The sequence below is a fragment of the Arachis ipaensis genome, chromosome B05, assembly GCF_000816755.2.
Source record: "Arachis ipaensis cultivar K30076 chromosome B05, Araip1.1, whole genome shotgun sequence".
Taxonomy (NCBI): Eukaryota; Viridiplantae; Streptophyta; class Magnoliopsida; order Fabales; family Fabaceae; genus Arachis; species Arachis ipaensis.
Genome location: NC_029789.2, coordinates 56,013,625 through 56,026,899, shown reverse-complemented (window position 1 = coordinate 56,026,899; position 13,275 = coordinate 56,013,625). Strand labels below are relative to the sequence as shown.

The 13,275-nt window shown below is 43.9% G+C and overlaps 1 protein-coding gene across 1 annotated transcript; it reads right to left on the bottom strand.

The window, feature by feature from the left end:
* LOC107640596 lies at nucleotides 8,843-10,117 on the bottom strand. Its single transcript, XM_016344107.1, has 2 exons — nucleotides 9,302-10,117; nucleotides 8,843-9,118 (listed from the first exon to the last, which is right to left on the bottom strand). The coding sequence occupies exons 1-2, from the start codon at nucleotides 10,115-10,117 to the stop codon at nucleotides 8,843-8,845; spliced, it is 1,092 nt and encodes a 363-aa protein (XP_016199593.1).

Below are 13,275 nucleotides of genomic sequence, written 5' to 3'. Positions count from 1 at the left end.
CTTGAAGGCAATCTTGAGCAAGAATGCTCAAAGCTGAGAATAGATTAAAAGCTCAGCAAGGTCCAGCTAAAGACAATAAAGAAGCGCTTATTGGGAGGCAACCCAATTTTTACTTATCTATGTTAATTTTCTGTTTTCCTTTTTTATTTTATGTTTTCTTTAGGATGATGATCATGTAGAGTCACAGAAATCAAAGCAAAATCAAAACCAGCATTAAAAATAGCTCACCCTGGAGGAAGAGCTTACTGGCATTTAAACGCTAGTAAGAAGCATCAGAATGGCGTTTAACGCCAGAAAGAAGCATCAAGCTAGCGTTAAACGCTAGAAACAAGCACCAAGTTGGCGTTCAACACCAAGAAAGGGGGAAAAGCTGGCGTTTAACGCCAGAAACAAGCAGCAGTCTGGCGTTAAACGCCAGGATTGCACTCTAAGGGCGTTTTTCATGCCTCAATGGAGCAGGGATGCTAAGTCCTTTACCCCTCAAGATCTGTGGACCCCACAGGATCCCTACCTACCCCACCTCTTCTTCTCTCCTCTTCACACCTTTCCATAACACTCTTCTCTATACTCTCTTCACCACACACATCCATCCATCATAAACCCCTCATATACACTATCACCCTCCCTTGGCTGAACCCACCACACATCTCCATCTCCTCCTTTCTTTCTTCATTTGCTCGAGGACGAGCAAACATTTTAAGTTTGGTGTGAAAAAATCCCCGCTTTTTAATTTTCCATAACCATATGGCACCTTCCATGAAATTAGAGAAGATCAAAGAGCTATGAAGGAAGAGCAACAAAGGAAAGGAAGAGACATAGAGGAACTCAAGAGCACCATTGGTTCTTCAAGAAGAAGAAGACGCCACCCTCACTAAGGTGGACCCGTTCCTTAATCTCCTTGTTCTTATTTTCCTATTTTTCGATTTTTGAGCCTTATGTTTTATTTATGTTTGTGTCTTTACTATATGATCATTAGTGTTTAAGTGTCTATGTCTTAAAGCTATGAATGTCCTATGAGTCCATCACCTCTCTTAAATGAAAACTGCTCTGAAAACAAAAAAACAAGAAGTACATGATTTTGAATTCATCCTTGAAATTAGTTTAATTATTTTGATGTGGTGACAATACTTTTTGTTTTCTGAATGAATGCTTGAACAGTGCATATGTCTTTTGATATTGTTGTTTATGAATGTTAATATGTTGGCTCTTGAAAGAATGATGAAAAGGAGAAATGTTATTTGATAATCTGAAAAATCATAAAAATGATTCTTGAAGCAAGAAAAAGCAGTGAAGAACAAAGCTTGCAGAAAGAAAAATGGCAAAAAAAAGAGAAAGAGAAAGAAAAAGCAAGCAGAAAAAGCCAAAAGCTCTTTAAACCAAAAGGCAAGGGTAATAAAAAGGATCCAAGGCTTTGAACATCAGTGGATAGGAGGGCCTAAAGGAATAAAATCCTGGCCTAAGCGGCTAAACCAAGTTGTCCCTAACCATGTGCTTGTGGCGTGAAGGTGTCAAGTGAAAACTTGAGAATGAGCAGTTAAAGTCGAGGTCCAAAGCAAAAATAGAGTGTGCTTAAGAACCCTGGACACCTCTAATTGGGGACTCTAGCAAAGCTGAGTCACAATCTAAAAAGGTTCACCCAGTTATGTGTCTGTGGCATTTATGTATCCAGTGGTAATACTGGAAAACAAAGTGCTTAAGGCCACGACCAAGACTCATAAAGTAGATGTGTTCAAGAATCAACATACTGAACTAGGAGAATCAATAACACTATCTGAATTCTAAGTTCCTATAGATGCCAATCATTCTAAACTTCAAAGGATAAAGTGAGATGCCAAAACTATTCAAGAGGCAAAAAGCTATAAGTCCCGCTCATCTGATTGGAGCTAAGTTTCATTGATATTTTGGAATTCATAGTATATTCTCTTCTTTTTATCCTATTTGATTTTCAGTTGCTTGGGGACAAGCAACAATTTAAGTTTGGTGTTTTGATGAGCGGATAATTTATACGCTTTTTGGCATTGTTTTTACATAGTTTTTAGTATGATTTAGTTAGTTTTTAATATATTTTTATTAGTTTTTAAATAAAAATCACATTTCTGGACTTTACTATGAGTTTGTGAGTTTTTCTGTGATTTCAGGTAATTTCTGGCTGAAATTGAGGGACCTGAGCAAAAATCTAATTCAGAGGCTGAAAAAGGACTGTAGATGCTGTTGGATTCTGACCTCCCTGCACTCGAAATGGATTTTCTGGAGCTACAGAAATCTAATTGGCGCGCTCACAGTTGCGTTGGAAAGTAGACATCCAGGGCTTTCCAGCAATATATAATAGTCTATACTTTGCTTAAAGATAAATGACGTAAACTGGCGTTTAACGCCAGTTCCATGTTCCATTCTGGCATTAAACGCCAGAAACAGGTTACAAGTTGGAGTTAAACACCCAAAACAGGTTACAACCTGGTGTTTAACTCTAGAAACAGCCTAGGCACGTGTAAAGCTCAAGTCTCAGCCCCAGCACACACCAAGTGGGCCCCAGAAGTGGATTTCTGCACTATCTATCATAGTTTACTCATTTTCTGTAAACCTAGGTTACTAGTTTAGTATTTAAACAACTTTTAGAGATTTATTTTGTATCTCATGATATTTTCACGTTTTACATTGTATCTCTACGGCATGAGTCTCTAAAATCCATGATTGGGGGTGAGGAGCTCTGCTGTGTTTCGATGAATTAATGCAATTACTACTGTTTCTCATTCAATCACGCTTGTTTCTATTCTAAGATATTCACTCACACTTCACCCTGATGAATGTGATGATCCGTGACACTCATCATCATTCTCACCTATGAACGCGTGCCTGACAACCACCTCCGTTCTATCTGCACTAGCTTGAGTGTATATCTCTTAGCCTCCTGGTTCATGATCAGAGTCTTCGTGGTATAGGCTAGAATTATTAGCGGCCATTCCTGAGATCCGAAAAGTCTAAACCTTGTCTGTGGTATTTCGAGTAGGATCTGGGAAGGGATGACTGTGACGAGCTTCAAACTCATGAGTGTTGGACGTAGTGAGAGATGCAAAAGAATCAACGGATTCTATTCCAACATGAGTGAGAACCGACAGATGATTTGTCGTGCGGTGTCAGCGCATTTGGACCATTTTCACTGAGAGGATGGATGGTAGCCATTGACAACGGTGATCCACCAACATACAGCTTGCCATGGAAGGAGATCTGCGTGCGTGAAAAAGAAGACAGTAGGAAAGCAGAGATTCAGAAGACAGAGCATCTCCAAAATCTCAATCTGTTCTCCACTACTGCATAACAAGTAACCTTTATTTCATGTTATCTAGTTTTCATAAACAAAAGAAATTTTTATTATTAATCTCCTGACTAAGATTTACAAGATAACCATAGATTGCCCCAAGCCAACAATCTCCGTGGGATCGACCCTTACTCACGTAAGGTATTAGTTAGACGACCTAGTGCACTTGTTGGTTAGTGGTACGAGTTGTGAAAAGTGTGATTTACAATTCGTGCACCACGTCGATCCCTTTTTTTTAATGTAGAATGCAAAATGTAGAATGCAGGTGAATATGCAGAAATTATGAATGAACACTAATAAAAATAAAATAAAATAAGACTGAGAATAAAAAGGAACGATTATACCATGGTGGGTTGTCTCCCACCTAGCACTTTTAGTTAAAGTCCTTAAGTTGGACATTTGGTGAGCTCCTTGTCATGGTGGCTTGTGCTTGAACTCATCTCGGAATCTCCACCAATGTTTGCAATTCCAGTAGCCTCCGGGATCCCAAACTAGGGGCAAAGAGCCTTCAAGCAAGTTTAAGCAAGTGACAAGGCCCCAAGAGTGTTGATTGCTAGACTGAATTCCAGGGTCCCAGACCTTGCTTTTACACCCGTCTTCTTGTTGATCATCATGATTCCATCCGAGTGGTTCAGCCTTGGAATTCTCAATTAAGCGCCCAAACATCCTCCTAGACCCATTCAATTGAGAATTATACCAACTCTTGCACTTCAAATTGGAGTATGCAACCATATTAAGCCTTGCATGGAACTCCAACCACTAGCCATCTCCCCCTTATTCTTAAAGCCACAAAGAGCTCTAAGTTGATCATCTGTCTCAAGCAAAGCATATTCAAGTGGGCTAATTAAGCTTAGAGATGAAAGATTTACCCACTTGAATGAAGGAATGGTTGGTGATGGCTTTGGGGAAGAGATCTCCAACAACTTTGGCAAGGTGATTTCAAGTTCCATTCCCTTGTGCTCTTCCTTGACAACTTCCACCTCTTTGCAAGCTTCTTCAATTCCAACCTCTTTCTCTTGGTAGCTTTCTTCCAATTTAGTCGCTTCTTCATTGCTTACCAAGGGCATGGGAGGTTGTGCCTCTTCTTCTTTAATCTCCATCTCTTCCTCAACATCAACATCAAACATCTTGGAAGGAGGCTCTATGACTGGACTTTTTCATGGAGGTTCAGCATCTCCTAAGTCTGCAACCTCTTCTTCCTCTTCAATAATTGCTAATTTGTCCAGTTGTTTTAGTATAAAATCGTACTCCTCCTTGATGATTTCCTTTCCATGACAAATCCCTTCAACTACTCCTTCATTTGCAAGGGTCTCTCCTACCTCCACATTTTGGGCCTCCTCTTGCTCTAAGACAAAAATCAGACTCCTCCTTGATGTCTTCCTTCACTAATTCTTCAACCACTCCTTCGACTTCAAGGTTCATAAGCATATGGTGGGGCTTGTTGGTAACTACAAGGGGGTCCACCATATTCATCATCTTGTTACGCTTCCTAGAATGGCTCTTGACCATAGTAATTTGGTGGAGGTTGGTTGTCACGAAAAGGTCCACCATAACTATTGTCTTGGCATGCATCATATAATGGTTGTTGGTTATAGCGCATTGGAAGGGGTTATTGCTAAGAGGGTTGATCAAATCCTTGTGGCTCCTCCCATCTTTGATTCTTCCAACTTGATGCATGTTCTCATTATAGCTTCCATTTCTTACAACAACATTAGAACCAAACTTAAAGCCAGAGGGTGTGAGAATTCATAGTAGCTAAAGAAAATAAAAACTAATAAAAATTAATGAAAATAAACTCCTAAACTAGAAACACTAACAAAGAAACGAAAAAGCAAATATTTACAATAACCAATAATAAGGCACACGTTTGCAATAACCCGGCAACGGCGCCATTTTGATGAGAGGATTTTTGCTAGTAAAGAATTTCAAAATAAATTCTCGTTGCAGGTATAGTTTCTAAACTAACAATAATCCTTTCATACAAAAATTTGGTTGTCACAAGTAACAAAACCCCTAAAAAGTAATAACTGAAGTATTTAAACCTCGGGTCGTCTCTCAAGGAATTGCAGGGAGGTGTGTTTATTATTGGTTATGAGAAAAGTATCTTTTTGGGGTTTTTGAAAGGTTTGAACAAGGAAAATAAATGACAAGAAAGTAAACTAATTATCATGAAAACCCTTGCAAGGTATGAGAACTGGACGTCCTATCCTTGTTATCCTTATCAATTGTGATGAAAATTGTCTATTGCTCCCACTTTGTCAACCTCTAACTATGAAGGTATGTTAAGTGGATAAATCAATTTGATTCCTCAGGTCCTAGTCAATCCTTATGGAAAGACTAGAGTTATTGGAATTCAAATTAACTAGCAAACATAACAGTTATCAATCAACAAAGGAGTTTGATAACTCAAGTGTCTCCAATTACTCAACCAAAGCTAAGAATGTAAAAAGCTAAATTAAAATCATAAATCTGAAATACCTCAAATTGTATTAAATAGAAAATCAAATTAAACATGAGAATTCAAATACCAAATTAGGAAAATAAATAAACTAGAATACTAGAACAACTAAAAGTAGAAGAGAAATTAAATTAAAGGAACATTGAACCTGGAATGGAGAAGAAGTAAATCTAACCTAAGAAAAATCCTAATCCTAAAACCTAGAGAGAGGAGAGAGCCTCTCTCTCTAGAAACTACATCAAAAACTTAAAATCTGAATAATGAATGTTGTGTGAATGAATGAATGGATTCCCCCACTCTGTAGCCTCTAATCTGTGTTTTCTGGGCCAAAAACTGGGTCAAAAATAGCCCAGAAATCGTCCCCAGCGATTTCTGATACGTCCAGCATGCGGCACTGTCATGCGTATGCTTCGTCCATGCGTACGCGTGGATTGAATTTTCTCCAGGTCATGCGTACGTGTGATCCCTGTGTGTGCATCACCTATATTCAGAGCAACTATAAAAAATTATATATCGTTGCAAAGCTCCGGATGTTAGCTTTCCAACGCAACTAAAACTGCTTCATTTGGACCTCTGTAGCTCAAGTTATGGTTGATTGAGTGCAAAGACATCAGGGCTGACAGCTTAACAATTCCTTCAGTTTTCTTGTATTCCTTCCACTTTTGCATGCTTCCTTTCCATCCTCTAAGCCGTTCTTTCCCTGTAATATCTAAAAACACTTAACACACATATCACGACATCGAATGGTCATAAGGGAGGATTAATAATAAGCAATTTTAAGGCCAAAGAAGCATGTTTTCAATCATAGCACAAAATTAGGAAAGAAAATGTAAAACATGCGAATTCAATGAATAAGTGTGAGTTTAGTGGATAAAATCCACTCAATTATGGACAAGATAAACCCTAAAAATGGGATTTATCAAGGACTCCTACAATGGGTTCAAAGATAGGTATTTTAAAGTTCGCCTTTTAGAGGGTCATCACCCATTTTGGCTGACGCTGGAGGGGGTGCGTCGCATCCCGACCTATTGGAGTTTCGGGGCGAGGGCGAACGCCTTTACTAAAGTCACATATAAAGGGTTATCTCCAGAGAATAAACGGGTTGCCGACGTGTTGCTGGCAGTGTTTGGGAAGAATAACGTTAATCCCCATCTTCTCATGGATGACCAGAATGTAGCTAGGAATTATATACGTGAGTCCCCCCCCCCCTTTTTTTGAACTAACAAGCTTCCGTGCTCTTTACCAGTGTCGATGGCTCGCGAGCAAGTTAGCCTTGAAGCTTTATTTAACACATTTCTTAACAATGATATCGAGGAGGAGACGACTTCTGACCACCAAGCCACAGATAACCAAGAGAAACCCCCTCAGGATACCGTAAGCGCCAGGGCTCAGTCCCAACCTTTTCATGGTAAGATGATCAGGACTAGTGGTGGCCCAGAACCTCGGCTGGAGATTGAGGTCGAGAACCCGGATGTAATGATAGTGGATAATTCCAGGAAAAGGAAACCATCCTCCAGCCCGGAGGGAGCTCTTACTGTGATGGAGGAAGAATTTTGATGCCGGGAACATTTTTGATTCCCAATTGCTCCCGGGCACAGAGGACTTCTTCCATGGTGGGGATCTTCCGGGGCAGGCGAGATGGATGTATCGCACGTTGCTCCGGGGAGCCGCTATAGCGAGGAAGGCGGAGTTTGCCCTGGCGGGAACGTATTCTTTGCAGAACAGACTTGAATCTTCTGTTGAAGCAGATAACAGGTACAAGGCCGAAGTGGAGTTACTTTGGAAGCAATTGGCTACTGCTCAGGAGCAGCTGGCTACTGCTACGGAGAAGGTTAAGACTTCTGATGCCGCCGTTGCCCGGCTTACCGAGAGGGAGATGACTCTGGAGAGTCAGCTCAACTCCGCTCTGGCCTTGGCGACTGCGGCTAAGGATGAGGCGACCGAACTAAGGACAAAGTACAAGGAGACCGTCAAGCAAGGGAAGAGCGCCATCTTGATGACTGAGGAGGCCCTCAAGGCTCAGGTGAAGTTGTTGGCTCCCGACTTTGACACCTCAGCTGTTAGCATCTTCAAGACCATCAAGGATGGAAAAATTGTCGACATCCCGAAGAAGTGTTTTGGTCTTGCCTTTGTACTTTGTTTTTTTTAATATGTAGGTTTTATATACTTTTGGCTAGTTTAACTGCCGTTATATGTAACAAGATATTTGTGGTGAACTCGGTTACCGTTTTTGGCATGTATATAACTAATGGTTTGTGTACCGTCATTTGCCTCTTACCGTTTTATTGGTCGCTAAACGTATCGCTTGATAGTCGTAGGAGTCACCTCATTACTTTTAAAGCCTTGGGTTACCGGGGTGATCAATCCCGGTTTCCCGTTTTGATTTAAAAAAAAACAACGTCGTATGATAAAGCCGGATAAAGTAAATGCGGGGTAAAAATAAGATAGTATAAGCAACAATCAAAGACAGCATAAAAAGGCTTATAACCAAAGGTAGCATAAACAATTATCGCAAGTCTAATGATCCCGCACATAGTAATGCAAATCTTACTAGCGTGGTTAACTGGTAGGATTTTTACTCGTCTAGCTTGCCTCGGCTGCTAGGGATAGAATCTCTTTAGGTTAACCGCGTTCCATGTCCTTGGTATCTCTTTGCCATCCAGCCGTTCTAATTTATACACGCCGCTGCCGAGCACTTCTTTCACCCTATAGGGGCCTTCCCAGTTTGCCGCCAGTTTTCCTTGCCCTGCAGTCGGCGGCCCGACATCATTGCGTCTTAATACCAGGTCGTCCCGTTCGAACTCTCTTTTGAGCACCTTGGCATTGTAGCACAGGGCCATTCTTTGCTTTAGCGCCATTTCCGATAGATGGGCCATCTCCCTTGCTTCATCCACCAAGCCCTTTTCTACGGCCTTTTCAACTCCTCCTAAGAGTAGCCGTGGGCTCGGCTCACTGATTTCCACGGATATTATTGCCTCTACCCCATACGTGAGTCGGAAAGGCATTTCCTCAGTGGCCAATTGTTGGGTTGTGCGGTAGGACCAGAGAACCAAGGCCAGTTCATCCGCCTACACTCCCTTCATCTGGTCGAGTCGCCTCTTGAGGCCCTGCAGGATGATCTTGTTCGCAGCCTCCACTTGTCCATTGGTTTGAGGATGCTCAACTGACGAGAACTTTTTCTTTACTCCCAAACTAGCAAGGAATTTTTCAAATTTTTTATTGGTGAACTGCATCCCGTTGTTCGAGATGACGGCTTCTGGGATGCCGAATCTTGCTATTATCTGTCTCCACACGAACTTTCGACAATTCGCTGAGGATATGCTAGCCAATAACTCTGCCTCTATCTACTTTGTATAGTAGTCAATCGCCACTATCATATACTTGACTTGTCCTGGCCCGACTGGGAAGGGTCCTAATAGGTCAATTCCCCATTGTGAGAAAGGTCAGGAAGTCGTGAGAAAGCTGAGTTCACTTGCTGGCGCTTTATGGAAGTTGGAATTTTTCTGGCATCTCTTGCACCTTCTTACGAACTCCTTAGAATCCGCCATCATGGAGGGCCAGTAGTACCCGGCTCTGATGAGCTTCCTAGCTAAAGCCTTCCCTCCGATGTGGTGACCGCAGCATCCTTTGTGGACTTCCCGGATGACATACTCTGTTTGGTCGGGGTGCAAGCATTTTAGCAGGGGTTGGCTAAGCCCTTTTTTAAACAAATGGACCTGTATGATTGCATACTTGGCCGCTTCTCGCCTTATTGTTTTGGCCATCTTCTCGTCGCTGGGGAGCTCGGCTTTTTCCAGGAAGTTGATGATCGGGTCCATCCAAGAGGGTTCTGACTGGGTCAGCTGTAGGACCACCGCTGGTTCTTTTATCAAACCTTGAATGAGAGATTGGTTGCCAGTCCCTGGTTTTGTGCTCGCTAGCTTGGACAGGAGGTCCGCCCGTGTGTTCCGTTCTCTCGGAACGTGCTGGATCATGACCTCCTCGAATTGCTTGCTCAATTCTTTGACTTTCCCCAGATACTTTTGTAACAGTGAGTCTCTGGCTTGGTAGGTCCCATTGAAATGAGAAGTTATGACCTGTGAGTCGCTGCACACCTCCACTCTAGTGGCTCCGACCTCTCTTGCCAGCGCTAGGCCGCCCAGCAAGGCTTCATACTCTGCTTGGTTGTTCGAAACCGGGAAATCGAATTTGATAAACTGCTCATATACAACTCCAGCTGGGTTTTCCAAGATGATTCCCGCCCCTCCGAACGTTTGGTTGGATGCTCCATCAACATGAAGCTTCCACCGTGTGTTCGGTGTCCCGGCGGGGTCTCTTGTCAATTCTACCAGGAAGTCAGCCATGCTTGAGCCTTGATCGCGTACCTGGGTTCATACTGTAAGTCATACTGGGAGAGCTCAACAGCCCAAGTCATCATTCTACCTGCCAGGTCGGGTTTCTACAGTACTTGTCAGATTGCCTGATCCGTTCAGACGGTTACTTGGTGTCCTTGAAAGTACTGCCGCAACTTGCGCGATGATGTCAGGAGCGCATATGCCACTTTCTCCAGCTTGCTATACCTTAGCTCTACTTCTTGTAGTGCTTTACTCACAAAATATATTGGCTACTGGGTTTTCCCCTCTTCTCGCACCAAGACCGCCGCCAAGGCCTCGTCGGTTACTGCCAGATACAAGTACATCGATTCTCCCTTCTTAGGCCTCGCTAGAACAGGTGGCGCCAAGATTATATCTTTGAATTGTTTGAAAGCCTCTTCACATGCCGGGGTCCACTCAAACGCGATCCCATTCTTCATTAGGTTAAAGAAAGGTAGAGCTTTTACCGCCGATGCGCCGAGGAAGCGGGACAGCGCGGTGAGCCTGCCTGCTAACATTTGGACATCTTTTACACTTCTCGGGCTCTTCATATGTAGGATTGCCTCACACTTTTTCGGGTTGGCCTCCACCCCTCATTGCATTATCATGAACCCCAGGAATTTTCCGGCTTCGACAGCGAAGTCACACTTCAGCGGATTGAGCCTCATTCCGTGTTGGTGAAGAGATGCGAAGACGCTTTCCAGGTCACTTAAGAGGGCCTCAGGCCTGGCGGTCTTGACCAAGATATCGTCTACGTATACCTCTACCGTCTTGCGGATGAGGTCCCTGAAGACCTTGTTCATCAGCCTTTGGTATGTGGCCCCCACATTCTTCAGCCCGAACGGCATCACCTTGTAGCAGTATGTCCCTCTTGGCGTTATGAACGCCGTTTTCTCTTTATTTGGCCGGTGCATTGGTATCTGATTGTACCCAGAATAGGCATCCATGAAGCTCAGATACCGGTAACCTGCCGCCGCGTTAACGAGAACATCGATGTTGGGTAGGGGGAAGGAATCCTAGGGACATGCCTTGTTAAAGTCGGAGTAATCTATGCACATTATCCATTTTTCATTGGGCTTTTTAACCAGGACCACGTTTGCCAACCACGTCGAGTAGTCCAGTTCCCAGATGATTCCCGCTTCAAGTAGGCTGGCCGTCTATTTGGCCACCTCTTCCACCATTTCTTGGGACATCTTTCTCTTCCTTTGAGCTACTGGCTTTGCCCCCGACCTCACGGCTAGTTGGTGCGACATAAATTGGGGGTCTATACCCGGCATGTCGGCCGGAGTCCAGGCAAACAAGACAACGTTGGCTCTGATCATCTCTATCAGGGGTTCTTTCAAGTCATGGGGTAGATTCCTGTTCACAAAGGTAAACTAGTCCTCTGAGTCGCCGACCCTAAATTTTTCAAGGTCTCCCTTTGGTTTCGGCCTGGGTTTGTCATCGACCCTGGCATCCAGGTCGGCAAGGAAGACACCGGATGCTTCTTTAGATTTCTTTATCAGGGAGAGGCTGGTGTTGTCGCATGCGGCTGCCGTTTCTAGGTCACCCCTGATGGTCCCCACTGATCCATCATCAGCTACAAACTTCATTAGCAATAACTTGGTGCAGATCACCGTCCGAAAGTCGTTGATGATTTTTCTTCCTAGAATGAGGTTGTAGGTCGTGGAGTCCCTTAAGACAACGAACTCCGCCATTAGCGACCTCTTCCCTCTGCTTCTGCCAATGGAGACCGGGAGGGAAACTACACCATCTAGCTTGATGAAGTTATCGCCTAGGCCTACCACGCCGTGTTGGTGGCCCTTCAGGTCGGTATCCCGTAGGCCCAGGGCATCGAATACATTGCGGAACATGATATTGGAGTCGGCTCCGTGTCCACCAAGATCCTCTTTACCAGGCTGGTCCCCACCCTGGCCGTGATCACCATTGGCAGGTTCTTCGGGGCCTCATCGAACTATTGGTCTTCGGGGCCGAAGGATATCGAGGGTACCCTCTAGGAGGTCGGCGTGGGACCAGGGGACATAGCTAAGACCTTGGCATCCTTTTTGCTAGCCGACTTCAATCTGGGAGGGACGTCCCTTCCAATCACTACATTTACCACAGTGAGGCCCTCATTATCCTCCTCGGGTTCCCGTCTTTGCCTTACGCCTCGATTTTTGTCCTCAGTTGATCGGTCCCTCCTCCTTGGTTCCCTTATTAGGTGGGAGAACTTGACCAACTTCCCCTCTCGAATGGCCTACTCCAGGGCATCTTTCAGGTCAAAACAGTCTTGGGTTTTATGGCCATAACCCTTGTGATAATTGCAATAGAGGTTCTTGTTTCCTCCCGTCCTGTCCTTGAGTTGCCGGGGCTTCGACAGGATGTCTTTGTCGGCAATCTGCTGGTAAATCTCGACGATTGGGGCCGCCAGGCGGGTGTAGTTGGTGAACTTCCCAACGGGGGAAAAGGGTTTGAAAATCTTGGCCGGTCCTCCATCTCTGGAGTGCTCCTTAGACCTTTCTTTGCCGCCAGATGGGCGGGCATTGGAGTATACGGGCTACCGTTTATTGGCTGCCACGACTCGACTTACCTCCTCATCATTAATGTATTCCCTGGCTACGTTCTGGATCTCTTGCATTGTCCAGACAGGCTTGGTGGTGAGGTGTTTTCTGAAATCCTCAATTAGCAGCCCGTTGGTTAAGCACAGGCTGGCCACCAAATCGGTTAGGCTGTCTGATGAGCGGATAATTTATACGCTTTTTGGCATTGTTTTTAGTATGTTTTTAGTAGGATCTAGTTACTTTTTGGGATGTTTTCATTAGTTTTTATGTTAAATTCACATTTCTGGACTTTACTATGAGTTTGTGTGTTTTTCTGTGATTTCAGGTATTTTCTGGCTGAAATTGAGGGACTTGAGCAAAAATCAGATTCAGAGGTTGAAGAAGGACTGCTGATGCTGTTGGATTCTAACCTCCCTGCACTCAAAGTGGATTTTCTGGAGCTACAGAACTCGAAATGGCGCGCTTCTAATTGCTTTGGAAAGTAGACATCCAGGGCTTTCCAGCAATGTATAATAGTCCATACTTTGCCCAAGTTTAGATGACGCAAACTGGCATTCAACGCCAGCTCTCTGCCCAATTCTGGCGTCCAGCGCCAGAAACAAGCTGCAA

What these genes read in the sequence shown, in the direction of transcription:
- LOC107640596 (XM_016344107.1), bottom strand. Translation starts at nt 10,117, where the DNA reads ATGGCTGACTTCCTGGTAGAATTGACAAGAGACCCCGCCGGGACACCG. An exon ending in TGGCGGATTCTAAGGAGTTC is followed by an intron (nt 9,119 to 9,301) that starts GTAAGAAGGTGC and finishes TATACAAAGTAG; the next exon opens with ATAGAGGCAGAGTTATTGGC.